This window comes from Ambystoma mexicanum, chromosome 10, assembly GCF_040938575.1.
Source record: "Ambystoma mexicanum isolate Mex_15411 chromosome 10, UKY_AmexF1_1, whole genome shotgun sequence".
NCBI lineage: Eukaryota > Metazoa > Chordata > Amphibia > Caudata > Ambystomatidae > Ambystoma > Ambystoma mexicanum.
Window position 1 is genome coordinate 1,316,196,953 of NC_090932.1, and position 19,915 is coordinate 1,316,216,867.

The 19,915-nt window shown below is 49.1% G+C and overlaps 1 protein-coding gene across 6 annotated transcripts in view; it reads left to right on the forward strand.

The window, feature by feature from the left end:
- Positions 1–19,915, forward strand: part of LOC138492307 (solute carrier family 2, facilitated glucose transporter member 11-like) — a 453,312-nt gene that overhangs the window by 322,173 nt on the left and 111,224 nt on the right. For all 6 annotated transcript variants that reach the window (XM_069619352.1, XM_069619354.1, XM_069619356.1 and 3 more), the window contains one exon: positions 11,653–11,777. In XM_069619352.1, coding sequence (XP_069475453.1) covers positions 11,653–11,777 — 125 coding nt within the window. The remainder of the gene's footprint in view (positions 1–11,652; positions 11,778–19,915) is intronic.

A 19,915-nucleotide genomic window follows, 5' to 3' on the forward strand; every position in this document is an offset into this window, starting at 1 on the left:
CGGAGGCTGCCCCTGGTGGCTGGGGGGTGGGGGTGGTGGGAGACATGGGTGGGGGCCTGGTGGAGGCTGCCCCTGCACTGCTGGCGGGTGGGGGTGGTGGGAGACATGGGTGGGGGCCTGGTGGAGGCTGTCCCTGGTGGCTGGGAGGTGGGGGTGGTGTGAGACATGGGTGGGGGCCTGGTGGAGGCTGCCCCTGCACTGCTGGGGGTTGGGGGTGCTGGGAGACATGGGTGGGGGCCTGGTGGTGGCTGCCCCTGGTGGCTGGGGGGTGGGGGTGCTGGGAGACATGGGTGGGGGCCTGGTGGAGGCTGCCCCTGCACTGCTGGGGGGTGGGGGTGCTGGGACACATGGGTGGGGGCCTGGCGGTGGGTGCCCCACAGTGCTGGGGGGGTGGGGGTGGTGGGAGACATGGGTGGGTGCCTGGTGGAGGCTGCCCCTAGTGACGGGGGGTGGGGGTGGTGGGAGACATGGGTGGGGGCATGGTGGTGGGTGCCCCTGGTGGCTGGGGGGTGGGGGTGCTGGGAGACATGGGTGGGGGCCTGGTGGAGGCTGCCCCTGGTGGCTGGGGGGTGGGGGTGCTGGGAGACATGGGTGGGGGCCTGGTGGTGGGTGCCCCTGGTGGCTGGGGGGTGGGGGTGCTGGGAGACATGGGTGGGGGCCTGGTGGTGGGTGCCCCTGCACTGCTGGGAGGTGGGGGTGCTGGGAGACATGGGTGGGGGCCTGGTTGAGGCTGCCCCTGGTGCCTGGGGGTTGGGGTGCTGGGAGACATGGGTGGGGGCCTGGTGGAGGCTGCCCCTGGTGGCTGGGGGGTGGGGTGCTGGGAGACATGGGTGGGGGCCTGGTGGAGGCTGCCCCTGGTGGCTGGGGGGTGGGGGTGCTGGGAGACATGGGTGGGTGCCCGGTGGTGGGTGCCCCTGGTGGCTGGGGGGTGGGGGTGGTGGGAGACATGGGTGGGGGGCTGGTGGAGGTTGCCCCTGCACTGCTGGGGGGTGGGGGTGCTGGGAGACATGGGTGGGGGCCTGGTGGTGGGTGCCCCTGCACTGCTGGGGGGTGGGGGTGCTGGGAGACATGGGTGGGGGCCTGGTGGTGGGTGCCCTGCACTGCTGGGGGGTGGGGGTGCTGGGAGACATGGGTGGGGGCCTGGTGGAGGCTGCCCCTGGTGGCTGGGGGGTGGAGGTGCTGGGAGACATGGGTGGGGGCCTGGGGGTGGGTGCCCCTGGTGGCTGGGGGGTCGGGGTGGTGGGAGACATGGGTGGGGGCCTGGTGGAGGCTGCCCGTGGGGGCTGGGGGATGGGGGTGGTGGGAGACATGGGTGGGGGCCTGGTGGAGGCTGCCCCTTGTGGCTGGGGGTGGGGGTGGTGGGAGACATGGGTGGGGGCCTGGTGGAGGCTGCCCCTGGTGGCTGGGGGGTGGGGGTGGTGTGAGACATGGGTGGGGGCCTGGTGGAGGCTGCCCCTGCACTGCTGGAGGGTGGGGTAGGTGGGAGACATGGGAGGGGGCCTGGTGGAGGCTGCCCCTGGTGGCTGGGGGGTGGGGGTGCTGGGAGACATGGGTGGGGGCCTGGTGGAGGCTGCCCCTGCACTGCTGGGGGGTGGGTGTGGTGGGCGACATGGGTGGGGGCCTGGTGGAGGCTGCCTCTGCACTGCTGGGGGGTGGGGGTGCTGGGAGACATGGGTGGGGGCCTGGTGGTGGGTGTCCCTGGTGGCTGGGGGGTGGGGGTGCTGGGAGACATGGGTGGGGGCCTGGTGGTGGGTGCCCCTGCACTGCTGGGCGGTGGGGTGCTGGGAGACATGGGTGGGGGGCTGGTGGAGGCTGCCCCTGGTGGCTGGGGGGTGGGGGTGGTGGGAGACATGGGTGGGGGCCTGGTGGAGGCTGCCCCTGGTGGCTGGGGGTGGGGGTGGTGGGGAACATGGGTTGGACATGGGTGGGGGCCTGCTGGCAGGTGCCCCACAGTGCTGGGGGGTGGGGGTGGTGGGAGACATGGGTGGGGGCCTGGTGGAGGGTGCCCCTGGTGGCTGGGGGTGCAGGGGGACATGCGTTGGTGGGCAGTAGTGCAAGTTGACATGTGGGTTGGCTGGGGGGCATGGCCATGGTGGATGGGGTGCCTGCAGGACATGTGCAGGGTAGGCCCCTGTGGTGTGAGCCACCTGCAGGGGCCGTGGAGGGTGTAGAGGGAACACCTGGGAGGACCCACACGTGCAATTCACGTGTGCTGCTCCCCGCACACCCCTGTAATACACGTACCCTGATGAGATCGCTTGTGGAACTTCCCGCGCACCCCTGTAATACACATACCCTGATGGAATTGCATGTGGACCTTCCCGCGCACCCCTGGAATACACGTACCCTGCTGATGTTGCGTGGGATACTTCCCCCGCACCCCAAAATACACGTACCCTGATGAGATCGCGTGTGTAACTTCCCGCAAACCCCCGAAATACACGTACCCTGATGAGATCGCGTGTGTAACTACCCGCGCACCCCTGAAATACACGTACCCTGATGTGATCGCGTGTGTAACTTCCCACGCACCCCCGAAATACACGTACCCCGCTCAATCACGTGTGTAACTTCCCGCGCACCCCCGAAATACACGTACCCCGCTCAATCACGTGTGTAACTTCCCGCGCACCCCCGAAATACAAGTACCCCGCTCAATCGCGTGTGTAACTTCCCGCGCACCCCCGAAATACACGTACCCCGCTCAATCGCGTGTGTAACTTCCCGCGCACCCCCGAAATACACGTACCCCGCTCAATCGCGTGTGTAACTTCCCGCGCACCCCCGAAATACACGTTCCCCGCTCAATCGCGTGTGTAACTTCCTGCGCGCCCCCGATATACACGTATCCCGCTCAATCGCGTGTGTAACTTCCCGCGCGCCCCCGAAATACACGTACCCCGCTCAATCGCGTGTGTAACTTCCCGCGCGCCCCCGAAATACACGTACCCCGCTCAATCGCGTGTGTAACTTCCCGCGCGCCCCCGATATACACGTACCCCGCTCAATCGCGTGTGTAACTTCCCGCACGCCCCCGAAATACACGTACCCCACTCAATCGCGTGTAACTTCCCCCGCACCCCTGATGTACACGTACCCCACTCAATCGCGTGTGTGACTTCCCGCGCACCCCCGAAATACACGTACCCCACTTGATCGCGTGTGTTGCTTCCCGTGCACCCCCGCAATACACGTGCCCCGCTCGCACAGGCCCAATTGCTGTATGTTGCCACTTTTGTGATGCGCTGGGACTCTGCCGCCTGCCTTCGTGTGGCGGACGTGTTTCAGCTTGTGCGTGTCTTTGGCTGTGCGTGGCTTTGCCCTATTCTATTCCATGAATACGTGTGGTTTGAGTGCGTATGGGCGTTCCGTCTGCTTCCCTGCAGTACATCCCCAGTTACGCCCTTATTTTCACGCTTTGTTCCCCATTCCGCGCGTTACGCCCCGTGTCCCGCCCACTTTCTGGTGTATGCGCCGAGGTTGTGCGCTTTCACCGTGCGCGTCGCGCACGCCTTTCGGGATGTTGCATTGACTTGTGCGCCATGCACGGGTTTGATGCACATCCCGAGGTGAACACGCGCAGGGACTTCCATGAATCGCACGCGTGCGCCTGTTTTTTTCTGCTTACGCCTGCTTGCGCGAAGATTTTCGGCGCACGTTTGTTCCATGAATCGGCCCCTGAGTATCATCAACCTAGCTGGTATACAGTACCCCATTTGCATCCAGAAGTTCAAATAGCATTAGTATAAATAGGTTAAAAAGAACCTGGGACAAAAAAGATCCCTGGGGCAGTCCACAGTGCACCTGAAAATCATTGGCCCTGCAGTTGTCTGCAAAGACCCTTGCAGTGCGTTCAGATACAAAGGATTCCACCCATTTTGCAGCTGTTGGTGAGAAACTGGCAGAGTGCATACGTCTAGAGATCAGCAGGGCGTGATCCACCAGGTCAAACACCTCAGAAAGATCAATCAACATAAGGAGGGCAGTGCCTCCTTTATCCACAATATCCAGCATGTTGGCCTTGTCGTCAGTCAGAGCGAGTTCTGTGCAATGTGTTTTCTCGAAAGCCTGACTGCCTCTGCCCTAAGATTGGAATTTCTCCACGAAGTCTTGAACCTCTATATATGCCTCTTGGTCTAATTAATATCTTTAGCAGAAAAGGGGAGTTTGATATAGGCCTAAAAGTTGCTGGAACATCCGGGTCAAGAGAGGGATTTTTTAATAACGGGGATATCCACGTCTGCTTCAAACAGAATGGCAGTAAACATTCCTTAGAGGAGAAATTCACCAATTTTGTGATCATATGGGTCAGTTGGCTGGCACATGATTTAACTACCTTTTAGGGGCACACATCTCCCTTACAAGATGTAGGTTTGAGCCGATTCAGCAAAGTGAGCATCTCACTTTCTGAAACTGGGGGAAAGTCAAAGGACGGGAGGTTTCTTTTTACCTACTGAACTTGTCTCTGTCAATGACAGGTTTCTTGTACTTCTCTACAGATGTTGCTGAATAAAGAGGATCTGTATCCTGAAGGAGGAGTTGCTGGACTACCCTGTTGTACTACCTGCTTGGAAGCTGCCTGAAGAGCCTGTAAGCAACTGATTGACCCAAGGGGGAGAAGGAGAGTAACCCTGCAACCCACATAAGCCAAAAGGATGGAAGAGCTGACCTGCCTGAGAAGCCTGAGAAGAGACTGGGGAAACTGACTAATGCAAGGGGGGAAAGGAGAGTACCCCTACAGCCAGAAAGGTAAACAATCTGACCCACTTGATCCCCTGGAGAGGAAAGGGATGACAGTCCAGGTCCCCTGAAGATGTTAGGGGTAAAGAAGAAAGAGAGAAGGAAGGTAATGGAGATAGGTTCCTGAAGGAAAGAGGAGTCACACAGAGAGAAAGAAGGATGAATCATCCAAAGGACAGAGAACCAAAGCACAGAACCCAGCTGATCCCTCGCCTAAGAGTTCCTGCACCTAGAAGACAACTACAGATCCCAGTTTGATTGCTTCGCATAAGCGCCCCTATTGTTTGTCTATCTGAGGAACCCGTAAGAAAAAAACGCTTTTGAATGGTTGGATGTTTGTTATTTAGGGAAGCACTTTAAATTAGATATTCTACCCTCAATACTTTTCACCCAAGGTAAGGGCTTTCAGTTTCTATTCTTCACTGCACCATTTGATTTAGCTATTCTGACAACTCACTTTCAAGGATCCTTCGATCCAGGAAACCTTTAATTGAAGTTAAAGGATTAGTTGTGGCAGGCAGGTTTACTTTAGGGGTTTTAGTACTTTGGGGGACCTTTTACTTTATAGGTGAAGTACACCTTCAGTTTGCGTTATTCACTCTGGGATGGACTTCTAAAGCATTTCCATTTGAACATTTTGCTTTGGTTACACCTGCTTATTAAAGTAGTTTCTGTAAAAAGACCCAACGTCTGTGACTCTTCTGTTTGCCATGTCTTCGCACTCGTCACAACAGCCATAGATTCATCAGATTCAGAACATTCATCTTGGAGGGATTCCACTCATGATTTATCTGCCTTATGAGTCACCAATACTCATCAGCCTGAGTGCTATCTCTGTTTCGGTCATATGAATTACGTTTGTCATATCTGAATACTACTACTCCAGAAAGGTGGTACCAACAATCTGTTACACAAAAAGGGTAATCATTTCCACATCTTTAGTTCTTAATTCTTACAGATATTAAGGGCTATTGCATTGATATTAATGACATTCACTCAACACATCAAAGATCTCAACAAGTTTTTTTCATTCAAACCTGCTCTGTGAATATTGGGTCTGAGTATCCAACAATGTTCTCAAATAATCATTTTTGTGGTAATAGAGATACCCCTCTCATCAATTAAGAAGGAAAGCTGAAAACGTCCCTCTTTTGCCTTTAAACCTTAGCTACAGCAATGTATTGTTGGTAAATGCAATGCTTCTAGCCCTATGAGGCCCCACCAGTAGTGAAAGTGCACCCTAAACATAAGATAGCATCTAATATATTGTTGTCCACATATACTCCAGTTGCAACCATTATCCATGAACTCTGTTCCGCACAATGGCGGTGTCTACGCAAGAGAGGGGCTCAAAACGTATGTTCAGAAAACAGAAGCATATGTTGCTTCCTATGCATATACTTTCCCACTGCAAGTAATGCAAAAGCTTCAGTGCATATGTTGCACATGGAGAGACTTGCTATACAGGTAGGACTCTGCAACTCTTCAATAAAGTTCTATGCACCAGAAACGAAAGAGGATGCAGAAGAACAGAAATAGTAGCAATAAGTAGTAAAGAAGGTATGCTCAAAGATGTCCTACATTCGCACTGCTCGTGATTTGCGTAGCTAGGAGTAAACTGCAACTTTCACTTCCTGTAGCGCATTCCAAGTAAAGTTAACAGATTGGATACCTTGAAGTTTACTATGGACAAATGCATACTTTTGTAGCATGTGTTTCTCTGATGGGCACACTAGTTGTGTTGCCTATGGGCCCCCCAGTAGGAAAGCCAGCAACTGCAGAGAAGTATGTATTTGGAGTTTGCAGGGATACCCTGGTGAGGTCTGTGCAGTCTGGTTTTGATGGATTGCTGGGGGTGTATGATGTCCTGGAGGGATGCCCAGAGCTGTGTCAATGATTAGGATTGATTCAAAACCTTCCAGCCATCACCTTTTTGTTTAGCTAAAGTCACCTTGAATGGGGCTCGTATGTCTAGACGTGGGTCACGAACCTGCTGCACCTAGAGATCCAAGCTACTCCTCACTGATGATGCCCAATGAGGCTGAAACATGTCTGGGGATGCTTGTGGTGTAATCCAAAAGGGATGCGACGTAGCAGTTTGGGCTGGACTGCCCCTTTTGGGGTGGGACCAAACCTGATTTGCATATGGTCTTTCCCCTTCTGTAATGGCTTGGCAGGCTGAACAACAATGGTATGAAGGGTTGCCAGAGCTGTGCCAGTGGTTATGATTGATTCACAACCTTCCAGCCATCACCTTTTGGCTTTGCCAAACCTAGTCAAAGACACTCAGTGCGCCCACGGCGCAGCACTTGTACCCATGCAGTTCTCATAACCAATTTGCATTAGAGACATTGAATACCCACAACATTCATATGAAAGCCAGTCCCTGCTATCCTGGTAGTCACAATCCACTGGTGGAAGAAAACTGGAACTCTGGCGATAGTGGGCTGAAGGTGGACCTGCAAGAGAGAAAGGGGCGGGCTAAGGCCCTGTTTTAAAAACTGCACTGTCTGCACCCCCTCTTGGGTGGGGAAGAACAGGCAACATTCGTCCAGGGAACCAGAAGGAGAAGAGCAATGGGAGAAGTGGAAGTGTATGAGGAGCAACAGAAAGCAGGAAGGTGTGGGCTGTTCAGGTGAGGTCCGAGGAAGAAGAGGTGGCAAACCAAGAGACCAGCATGAGGAAGGAAAGTCTACATGAGAGTAGAGGAGATTTGCAAAGAAAGTGAGGTATTGGTTGGTGAGAGAAAGAAGTACTGTATTGTGATTCTACCTGAAAGTTGTGTGAGTGAGAGGGGCAGTGAAAGAGCAGGCATTGAGCGAGGGGAGACTGAAGGGGTGAATGGAGGGTGGTTGAGGAGAAGGTGGGCAGGAGAGCAGTACATGTGTAGAGAGGGGAGACTTTAGTAGTGTGGAGAGGGCAGACTAGTAGTAGTGTGGGGAGAGGAGAGTAGTAGCAGTTTTGAGGTGGCAGAGAAGGAGTAGTAGGGAGTAAGAGTGGAGGGTTGTAGGTAGATAGTCGAGAGAGCAACAGTAGAGGAAGGGAAGATAAAGTTTAAGGGAGGGAGAGGTAAGACACTAGGTGAGAGGTGAGACACTAGTTGTAGTACTAGGGAAGAGAGTAAGATGAGGAAAGGGAAAGCGACAAAGGGTCATATGGAGAGGAACATCAGGGCATGCAAGGAGAAGATTGACTGTGGCTTGAATGTCTAGAAGGCAACACCCTAATTCCTATAACTAACCGGGGTAACAGCGTAGGTCACACCTACGAAGTCCCTGGGGGGGTTACGTAGATAGAGCATTTGTCTTTAGGCCATCACCTCCAGAACAGGCAGAACTTAGACAGGAGAGGTTGATAGAAACTAACCTGGGGAGAAGGGATGCAATGGTTAGGGAGGGACTTGCTGTCTTTAAATGAGGTAGAGAAGACAGTCCCTTCGAGCCCGTTTGCAACCTGCTAATGAAAACCCTTGACCTCTCCTTGGGAGTTGGCCATATGTGAAATTGCATGTAGGTGGTTATACTTGATGTAGTACCTGGAAATAGGGGGCTGTATTTTGCATATGAGACTATGGGCCTCATTACAACCCAGGTGTTAAGGGGTTAACGGCGCCGTAAAAGATGTCGGCGCCGTTAAACCCTTAACGCCTGATTACGAGGTCCCTTTGCGGTTGGCACTTTAATGCCTGCTTTTAGCAGGCGTTAAAAAACCATCCCGCAAAGGGACCTAGGAGCTAATTACGGCACCGTAATTTACGGTGCGGTAATTAGCGCCTTCCCCATTCCCATTGAGCCTTATGGGCCAAAAATGGGAATGGGGAAGGGGCCATGGTGAATGGGGAATTACCGCCCCGCCAACCTTGGAATGGGGCGGTAGTTCCGCCATTCACCATGGCGGATTCCGGCATGGACCATGGTGCTTATAGCACCATGGTCCACCGCCTGGGTTGTAATGAGGTCCTATACCTGGTGTGTGAGGTTCTAACTTGCGTAAGATAGCAGTAACTGGACAAATGTTGCTGTACTGGTATATGAAGGCAGTGCCCCTGAACTTTTTTGGTTCTGCTGGCTGTACGTCTGGCATAGCATGACCACACCTATGACATAACAATGCGAAAAGCTAGTTAAAATATGGTTAATATCTAAAATAATAATAGCTATTATTTATTACTCATTAGCTTATTGAGGCGTCTTTAACATCAGTGACACAATACTGTAATATTACATTCCAGGGTCATGTAAAGGCACCTCCTGTGATCTCATTAGGCATGTGGCAACTCTTCGGTTACTTTTGGCATTTTGGTGAATTGGCGTTCCTGCATGTCAGAAACCAGGGGACGGCTCTTTTTGCTTGTACCTGGAGCTACCAGGATTAACTGGAAAAAGTTCTACAAAACCAATCCCCGGAGCACTGTATGCAGTAGATTCACCACGAGACTGCTCTTCTTGCCAGCAGCATAACTAGGAAGTCGCTCGGCAACCTTGAATGAATCGTTCTTTTGTGCGGTCGGCTTCTATGCTCCTGTGACACCGCGCTGAGGCAGGAACAGTGAGCTGTGCTAAAAATGCACTAAATCGTCATCTTGCACATAAGGCTTTATGACTGCTATACTGCATTGTTGGGTTTCCATACTGCAACATTCTTTAACAAGTTTATGGATTACTCTAGGGACAAGCCAAAAATTGCGGACAATTCTTAAGCCTGTATTTTCAGAGCTCCTAACCAATGTGTTCTTACTGCATGATCTGCTTTAACTACTTTCCAGATAAATGAATGCTGATTTGAAACATTACGGGCTTCCTCGTGGGGGTCATTTTTTTCTTTATGCAACAAAACAAAGTCTTGCATCAGTTTCACTTTTAAGATGAAGATGGTATTCAACCACATAGACCCGTGTTCATGTATAGACCCTGCCGGCACAGCCACATAGCACAGGCATCCTTACCATGGGAACTGACTTCCCCTCTTCAAAAATTCTACCTCAATTGGTAATTCCGTCCCCCATGGTTTTGGAAGCCGGCCCTTGGACCTGAATAGTGTGGCAGATGCATTTTATCCTCCCTTCCAAATCCTGGGGCTATCCAAATGAGTATATATGGTCCATAGTAACATCAAGGATTTGACCAACAAAATGGCAAGTGGTTCTCACTAGGGTTTGGCCTGAGGATCTGTGCCGTGGCACCTGGGCCTATGACAAACAGCTATGAGGAACAATTTGCATTTGGCAAGCCAATCGCCATGCTTACGTGGTTGCACTCTTCATCCAAACACTGCAGGGGCGTACAGATACAAAAGCATTCAGCGTTCTATGCAGAGCGAGGGTGTTCATGGAAGGAACGCGATAGCAACTTGGAATGGGCAAGGAGGAGAAGCAGAGAGAGAGGAGGGAGGGAGGAAAAGCGGTAGAGTAGGAGCAGAAAGAAGAGGGTTATGAGAAATAAATATGAGAGGAGGATGAGAGTGGACAAAAACTGCTGCAAGAGATAAAGAGAGGTGAGGAGAAGTAAGAAAGAGGTTAGAGATTAAGAGTGGAGAAAGGAAGTGAAGGAAAGAGAGGTCCGGATGAGGGCACGATGCAAAGAACATCTAAAAAGGAGGGGGTTGGAAGAGAAGCAGTGGAGAAGAGGGAGGAGGGAGGAAATGGCAAGACAGAAGTGAGAGACGGTGGGAAGCAAAGAAAATCTAATCCGGACGGAGGAGGTTGGGAGAAAAGGAATCAAGCGGCAGGTAGAGGGCGACAAACATCGACAAAGGGAAGAGGAGGTTGGGGCAGAAGTGTGAGAGTGAAAAGAGGAGTGATTGAAAAGGAGGAAACCACAATGTCATTGTGTTGCATTCCTGCATGACATGTCAACTGATCCTCGAATGCAGAATGCAGGCAGTGAGAATGCTCTAGAGTGCATAACGGAACGAGTTGCTGTGAGCCAGTGAGGAACTACTGTAATACAAATAAAGTATTACCTTCACGATATTCCAAGAGTGGTATCTTTTTCATATTGCTGTTGAAGCAACTAGAGAGGAGGAGGGAGGCTAAAAGAGAGAAGGTAGAAGAAAATGGGAGGGCTTGTATCCAAGTGGGGATATACACATGGTCGTAATTTTATGAGGGGACGGGGGTGTTTGTCCCCCCAACTTTCATGGCACACCATTTTGTCTCCATTCATTTGGCTGGGGCACCTTTTCCTCAGATGTCATATCCCCCCCCAACTTTTTCAGCAAAGTTACACCACTGGATATACAGAGAGCCTGGTCATGGTGGGACATTGGGGGAGGGGGGCTATTGAGGCTTTCCTTCCTCTCTTCTGGCTGCCTCTTCATCTTGATCTTCTATTACCATTGCTGGTCACGAGCCAAAGACTGGCTTCCAATGTGTACTCACTTCAGCCCCAAAGGCTGTGTTATATCCTTTGTAAATTCTCCACCAGCCACCTTCAACATTAGATTGCAGCCAAGCCATGGTTTCAACAACCACTGAACTCCAAGTCCTGGCTGCCTCGATGCCTCCTGTTGGGAATCCCCTCCCTCAATGCTTTGAAGGTGTTGACATGTGGCATGCAGTGCTTTACAAATCCCTAAACGCACTAAATAAAATAGGGATTTCCAATAGAATACACACAGCGTTTGTCTGACTTGCATCAATGACAAAGTGGGGATGCATGACTCTATGTGACCACGTGGAAAACACAGAGACTTTGAAAAGTGTAACCTATCAAAATGGGACATTTCTATTGAGAATTGAAGGTGGACAATGCAGAGCATGTACATTGCTTGTTTTAAAGCAAATGTTTAGAAATATTTCAATGTAACTCAGCCTTCAGTTGCAGAGTCAACATTTGCAAACTGTGCCACCGTCTGCAAACACAATATCTGCTCTGTGCATGCCGAAATACATCCTTATTCTTTTTATTACAGAAAGGGAACACTTTTGGCGAACAATTACATAGCGCTGCTTGCCTCCGTTTTAATGGGAATCGCCTATCCCACTGGAATATTTGAATTCCTGATCGTCGGTAGATTCCTTATCGGCATAAATGCAGGTATGTGCCCTGGTGTTTTCAAATTGGGTCTTTTAAAGAGAAATGATTGCACCCAAATTGCACATGTTTAAATGTGTTTAAATATTCATTCATCCCTTGAAGAGTGGATGACATATTTCATCATGGTCATGTGATTTCAATATGTTCTCATTCTAATTTAGATGTCTACTTGTTCCTGGTTTAGTAGATTCCCAAAGTAGCTGTGCTAGTTATTTGTCTCTCATGTGCATGGTTCTGGTTTCTTGCTGTGAGTGTTTGCACTGGCAAACACAGGCCCACCTTAACTATTTATTCAGGATAGTTCTGCCTTAGTAGCACCAGCAATTACTATGAAACAAGGATAGTTATAATCCTGCAGAACAAGGGCGTGCAACCTTTGCTTTGCTAGATGTTTTATACTACAGCTCCCATCAGCCCCAGCTAGCATAGTCAACAGTGGGGCATCATACAAGTCATATGGCCTTCATTTGCTCTGACATCTATCATACCAGCCTCACAACTACCATCCACGCTCTAGCACCTATCAAAATAAAAGGTCCAAGGCCAGCTAAACGCTCCAACCTCTGGTTCAATGATGAGCTAGTAGTGCTAAGGCGCAACAAAAGAGCGCTGGAACACATCCACACAAAAACCAGAACTCATGACTCCTCTAAGGCATTCGCCATAGCCGACCAAACCTACAAAACCACAATAATAAAACAGAAAGCTAATGCCCTTAATACACGCATAAATAATGCAGCATCAAACGCCAAATAGCTATTTGCCATATTAAAATAACTGGAAAATCCCATTCCCACCTCCTCCCCCACAAATATTAGCAAAGCTTGGTGTACCCCCATACAAAATGCACAGGCATCCAAAATAGATACACACCAAAACAAATTATAGCAAAACAACTCTACTGGGCAGTAGAGAACCACTCACCTCAGCGGTGGGCACTGAGCCCAGAAACCAATTGGCAGAATTTAAATTCACCCTGGTCGACCAAAAGCAAATCCTTGATACCATTTCCAAACTCAAAGCCCCTACCTGCAAGGGAGATAGCTTCCCTTCCAAACTCGTCAAATTATGCGCCCCCACACTAGGTCCAATAATCAAAAAATGTGTCAATGCCTCTTTTTCTTCTATTGAAGTCCCGGCCAGCATCAAAGAAGCTTGGGTCACCCCATTGCTTAAAAAACCAACCCTAGAACAAGCGATATGCACAAACTATGGCCCAATAACGACTGTTCCCTTTTTGCTCAAAATAATTGATAAAATAGCCTACTCCCAAATTCAAAATTATTGGGAGGACAACCACCTCCTAGGTGCTCGACAATCAGGCTTTCGGCCAAACCACAGCACCAAAATGGCTCTTTTAGATCTAATAATCCAATTGGATACAATAAGAGACACAGAAAACACATTTGGATTCTTCTACTATTAGACCTATCTGCCGCGTTCGATCTGGTAGACCACGACAAACTATGCAATTCCCTGCTCTCCAATTTCAACTTCTCCCAAAAAGCCACACACTGGGTGAAATCATTTCTCTCCAACTGTACCTCTAGAGTCAGCATTGGTAAAGAAGCAGCTGACCCTATCCCAGTCCTGATAGGAGTGCCACAAAGCTCTTGCTTATCACCTACTCCCTATAATGCCTACACTAAGCTACTCTTTGCAGCACTAGAATCCATGAATGTGATCTATACAAATTTTGCCGATGATATGCAGATTCTTATCCAAATTACAGGTAACCATGAGCAGGACACCATCACAGTCAATAAAATCTATGCCATCATTCAAACTTGGATGGCCAATAACAGCCTCTGTCTAAACGACAAAAAAGACTGAGATCCTCATAGTGGGGTCACCAGCTAAAATCCAAGCCTTCCACAAAGACCAACTCCATAACCATGATGGCACACCTATCCCGCTACTCCATCAAACCAAAACACTAGGAGTCCTACTAGACACCAACCTTACGCTGACTAAACATGTCAATGCTCTCTCCTCTTGGACTCTATGGGAATGGAGATTAACAAATTTATCGGCACCTGACTTTCCAGCCGCCAGACTCGTAATGAGCCGGTGGCACCGGGAAGTCAGGTGCCGGTAAATGTTTACGGGTCCGGCAGCAACCCGCTGGTAACACCGGCAGGGTTACCGCTGGACCCGTACTGAGGGCCATAGTCCAAAACATCTGGAGAGCCTAAGGTGTAAGACCCCTGCTGTAGAAGACACTACAGAGCATAGGTTCCTTAGTATGGGGGACATAAAGCATGTACCCGGCAAGTAAACATTCTTCCAAATGGGAGCCCTTTATGAAAAGCTGAAGATTCATCCTCCAGGGGAATACCGCTGGAGATTCCACAGCAACCAAAATGGATTTTAGCTCTGTCCCGGGCAGTAACACATAAAGCCCTATTCAAAGTTAAAGGAGATAGACAATCAGCATTGCTCTAAAGTATCGAAAAGGGCCCAGGCAGTCCAAACAAATGCTGGGTCTATGGCAGAAAATATATTTCCAATATTCCAAATATATTGGAATTCAGTGTAGAATTTCATAGAAAATCAAAAACCACACAGGTAACATCAGGTGGAACAAAGTTAAGACATTTGGGTGCAATTTTAAATCCATCAGCCAGATTGTGTAGTGCAACAATCTGTATTTTATTCTATGGAACTGTTATTACCAGTAAGCAAAGATGATTACTGGAAACAAGTCACAGATCTCAACTTCCTCACTCAATATCCTTAATCCGATGGACTTGGCCAGAGTGCAACCATTAATCCTGCTAATTGGACCTGTACTGACTCTACTGATGGTGGGCCCCAGAAAGCCACCCAGTGCACTGCGAAGCCAGCACTGCACATTACAGAAAGGTGAGTGAATCGTGCAACAGAATACCACCCAACTACTCAATCTCCTCACTCATTGGCCCTAGCAAGTCTACATCATCTCTATCCACATTCTAACGCCCATGAATTGCTCTCCATGGATAAACCACTCCTCCATTATGGCTTTAATTGCTGGCCAGAGTAAGCAGTGATCATTCAATTTCCTACACATCCAGCTGCTTTTATGAATGAAAATATGTTGTGATGTGTTCTGCTGCCAATTGTAGAAATGGCAGAAAATCCTTTTGGGTAAACTACACATGTGTGTTGCGACTTGTAAGTGAACACCTAACGGATGGCAGGACATATGACTCGTACAGAACCACACCCAAGCCATGTGTAAGCTAATCCTGTCAGAACCTACACATCTTGGAGGATCAGAAGGAAAGGGACGCGGTCAAAGCATGCTCTTACTGTGAAGTTTATTTAATGTAAAATGAGACCTAGCTCTCCTTATAACTATGGGGTGATCCCAGCCTATCTTACTAACTATGGTGCTCGTCAGTCGTCCAAAAACAAATCCGTCTTCTGTTTCTCACTTCTCCTACTCCTTTCAATAGAACATATGCAAATAGTCCCTTGTCATCCACTATACCAACTACTTCAGTTCTTTTAAGGGTTTAGTAATTCCCTTCTCCTTCTTCTTCCTGGTCTCACTTCACTTGCTCTATTCAATAGAAGATATGCAAATAGTCCCTTGTCATCCACTGCGTCAAGTTCTGATTCTGTGGTCATGCCACCACCACTCTTTCTCTGCTTCCCTTACTTAGCTTTCATCTGCTCTCGCACGCCGGTTGCTTGGCGTTTCTGCTTCCACACTGGAGCAGCTCTGCTGCACGTCAGCTCTGTGTTCTCCTAGAGCCCCACATTCTTCCACTCCATTACGTTAAACAAAGGGAGCTTTCCATGCATCTCTCAGGTTTTCTCTCTCTGGCTCTCAGCCCTCTCTCTGCCCTCAGCCTCCTCTCTCTCATTTGTTGGTCTCACATCCCTTTTTAGCCTCCTCATCACAGTCCATTGGAAACTTGAAATTCTTCACTTCCATGTCATTCATAATATAACTTCGTTATCTTTATGTGTTTGATAACAGTTTGGTATATTGTATAAGTCCATATAAGCCATCACTTGGAGGTCATCAGGGAGTTTCTCACAAAAACGGGAGTCCTTGTCCCCAAAGGTAGAGTCTCTTCCGGTGAGGTGCCACTTGCCTCAACAGGTAGGGAGGGTGTTGTGGAGTGGGCTCCTCTCCTTACCCTCACAGTGGGGGGCTCCCCTTTGGAGAAGGGACAAATTCCCTCAATTCATCAAAATGTACAATTGGTTGGATTCGCATATCAAACATGTGCATCCTTGAAAATATGGGCTTACTTGTTTGTTACGTGAGCAATGGGTTAGAAATGCTATAGCTTTGTGCAAGTTATCTTTCATCAATGCATTCATCAGTGCATAAGCTACAGATTCTGTATGGACAATCATTAGTTATAACTTTTGTAATCTTTATTTCTCTTGAAATCAAATAATGTTCCTATGATTGTTTTCCCTTCTTACACACTTGTTGCCAATTTGTCACCTATTCTTGCACTGTCCACACTCACTCCATCGCTTAATCCTTGATCACCCAGGTGTAAGTTAGTTGTGCTTATGACTGTGAGAAAGGCAATTGCAAATATTCCTGAATAACTATTTTGCCAAGCTTTGCCTGCGTCCAGTCAGCCAGCATACCGAACCTCACATGCAGAAGGAAGAGAAAACTTCCCAACAACCTAGAAGGAAACCCCTCCTTGCCATGCTAATAATAAACTCATAGCAGGGGTGGTCCCCGCGGGGCAGAGACACAGAACTCGGGGCACAGTAGCATCAATGGAGCCAAAAGTACAAGGAGTGGTTTGTGATGTTCGCATAGTCATACGCCCAGTAATTCCACTTACGAACCCAACCTCCCCCCTCTAGCTGTCCTCTCATATTCAGAGTTGGTGAAGCCAACTGTCCAATGTATCTCTATGAATAGAGGGGTAAGACCTTGCTGCGAGGCCAGCCTGGATTGTAATGGAAACCTTTCTCTAAGACACAATACTGGTGGTCATGGGAGCTTCAGGGTATAGGAGAACCCAGGACCATTCAGAAGGCTCATACAATGACTAAGGTCTGGGTGACTGACTGGAATTATGCTGCAATAGCTGAGGAAATCTCTTTTGGTTTACATAACAATGGTCAGCTGCAAACCAGCGAATGACTAAGCAAGAGTCCCGGAGCCTGCACAAGAAAAGTAAGGCCTTGATGGACAATGAAAACAGATTTGGGCTGGTCAGAGTTTTAACGATGAGAAGCTCCAAAAGTTTTGCTATCCAAGAACAGAAAATTAGCTGCTCCTCAGACCATAGTTTATAGACCTCCTCCCCGCATTGGAAAAAAGTCACATTTTCTGCGTTGGAGTTTGTAAATTATTAATATTTTTCGCTCAACTGGTAGAAATGTATGGACCTGATACGCAGTCGTGGAGCCATAATGCGGCCATTACACTAGTGAGGTCCCACTCCCATTTTGAAGGAGACCAGGAAGAGTATCCTACCATCGGGCACCCTTGCCAGGCACCTCAACTACTTTTCAGAGTGACTTTTCCACTGGAATCGACATAGTGCATGTATTCAATCTCAGGTGGGACCACTTTTTTGCACAGACTGCAGTGTGGAGGTGTGAAGAAGTAGACTGACATGTAATCATTTTATTCTCATTGTTTTCACAGTTCATATTGGTTAACATTGCTTCACGTAGATTTCCTTTGGCTATTATCGAGAACTTAAAAATAATTTGTCTTGGTTTCCGTATGGGTGATTTTCTCCAAATGGCTTCACATAATTACAGATTACATTTGGCTCAATGAATATGCCATTTATATGATAATGTGCATTCTTATTTTTACTTGGATTGGGCATTAGCATTATTAAATATTTCACTGTGAGGATAGGTTTAGGTTTGAACATGATGGCACCTCTAGCATCATTTTATGAGTAAGTCTTGAGATTGGCCCGCGCTACCTCAGGGAAAGACAAGGGATACCATTAGGATCTGGTGGTTTACCCATCAAGAACCCTCACTCCCAAAAGGGGTGATTTCTTGCACACCAAAAGGGCATCGAAATGTGTGCTAAAATGTACACATTCTGATTCCCTTCATCCAACCTGTGCAATGCACAGAGGGTTCATTCGCAACACTTCTGTGTATTTTTACCCACGGGACAGCAGCAGAGGGCACTGTTCCTGTCTCATATCCATATCCAACCCTAAAGCTGGAACACTGGTGGGGAACATGGTTGTGCCACCCTGGTGTTGGCAAACCTATAACACAGGTGGACCCCTGAGGTCACTGCAGGGGTTAGTCCTGACAGGAGGACCGTCAAACTCGTAATGATCCACAAGGACTGATTGTGCATTTTTGCAGAGACCTGCACCAGTGTTTCCTTGGGTATAATATTTACCAATAAAAGTTGTGGGGTGGACTAGCCACGAAAATTGAGAAAAGCAATAACCGCATGGCAACTAAGATTGAAGGATGTGGCTTGTTCAATTAAGAAGATCGGATAAACCACATTAGTTCACCACTAACACCAATTAAGGTTTTCACCCCCTCACTCTGGGGGATCAGTTTCAATAGAACGTATGCAAAGTGAGGGTACATCATTTCTAGTCTCGAAATGCATGATCACATCACTTTTGTATTATATCCTACTCGCCTTTTGCATATTTTATGCCGATGCAGTGAAGAATGCTCCACGCCATGGCTTGGTCATCACACCCATAAAGTCTATGTTGCACGGGTTGTTTGGTTCCACACACCACCCCACAGTCATGGCAACTGACATTCAATGTTGCACAAATACACTCATTTGAGAGAACAACATCCTCGGCAATAAATAATAGAGGCCTAGACTCAGTGTGGCATGCAGAGGATAAGGACCGGACAGAGGTCTGAATTGCTTTCAAAGCAAGACTATCCAGTGACTTCCAAGATCCCTGTTAGCCAGTCTTTTACCGTATGGATTTCAGCTACAGTCATCCTATCCTTGTTTCTGAGCAAAAGAACCGTCAGGGTTAATGAATGCATGTGAGCTCGCTGACCTTCTCAGGTGTTACACAAAAACAGGGGTGGTGATTTCCCAGTAGGCCACTGCGCCCTGGGCAGGAGTGGACTGGCCTAGAGGGAACTCTGGAGATTTCCCAGTAGGCCTCTGCGCCCTGGGCAGGGGTGGACTGGCCTAGAGGGAACTCTGGAGATTTCCCAGTAGGCCTCTGCGCCCTGGGCAGGGGTGGACTGGCCTAGAGGGAACTCTGGAGATTTCCCAGTAGGCCTCTGCGCCCTGGGCAGGGGTGGACTAGCCTAGAGGGAACTCTGGAGATTTCCCAGTAGGCCTCTGCACCCTGGCCTAGAGGGAACTCTGGAGATGGTATTTTCAAATTTTCCGATTGGAAAAAGGGTTGGTCTTGCTGAAAATGTGTAATATGTGGACACTTAATATATTTCCAGGGCCTATTTTGGCTCCCAGTCCACCCCCGCACAAAGATATGCTTTTTGGCTAGAACGAAGAATTGCATGTATTAGCTGATGATGTCATGTGGAAAATCATGCATTGGGCTTGCTTTGATGGATAAAAGGGGGGTGGGATGGGGATCGGCAGCAAATGCAAGATCTTCTGCGATGCTCAGAATCAAAGTGCGGGGCACTTACACGCTGATTTAGGGGTATGCACTTTCCTCACTTGCAAAACATTACTTGGGGCCTCATTACACGGTAGGCGGTGAGCCATGGCGCTATTAGCGCCATGGCTCATGCCGGTAAAATACCAGCACCGCCTTGGCGGTAAGGGGATTTACCGCCCCATTCCAAGGTTGGAGGGGCGGTAAATCCCCCTTCCACCATTGCCCTTCCGCATTCCCATTTCTGCCCCATAGGGCTCTATGGGAATGGGGAAGGCGCTAATTACGGCACCGCAATTTTGCGGTGCCGTAATTAGCTCCGAGGTCCCTTAGCGGGTTGGATTTTAACGCCTGCAAAAAGCAGGCGTTAAATCCCCCAACCCGCAAAGGGACCTCGTAGTAAGGCGGTAAGGATTTACCGGTACCGGTATTTTACCGGTATCGGTAAATCCTTACCGCCATCCGTGTAATGAGGCCCCTATAGGTGTGCTTATATATGCACCCTGCAACTGCCAGGACACTGCATGCGTTGATGAACACTGGGGAGCTGTCAAGCCATTAGACTAC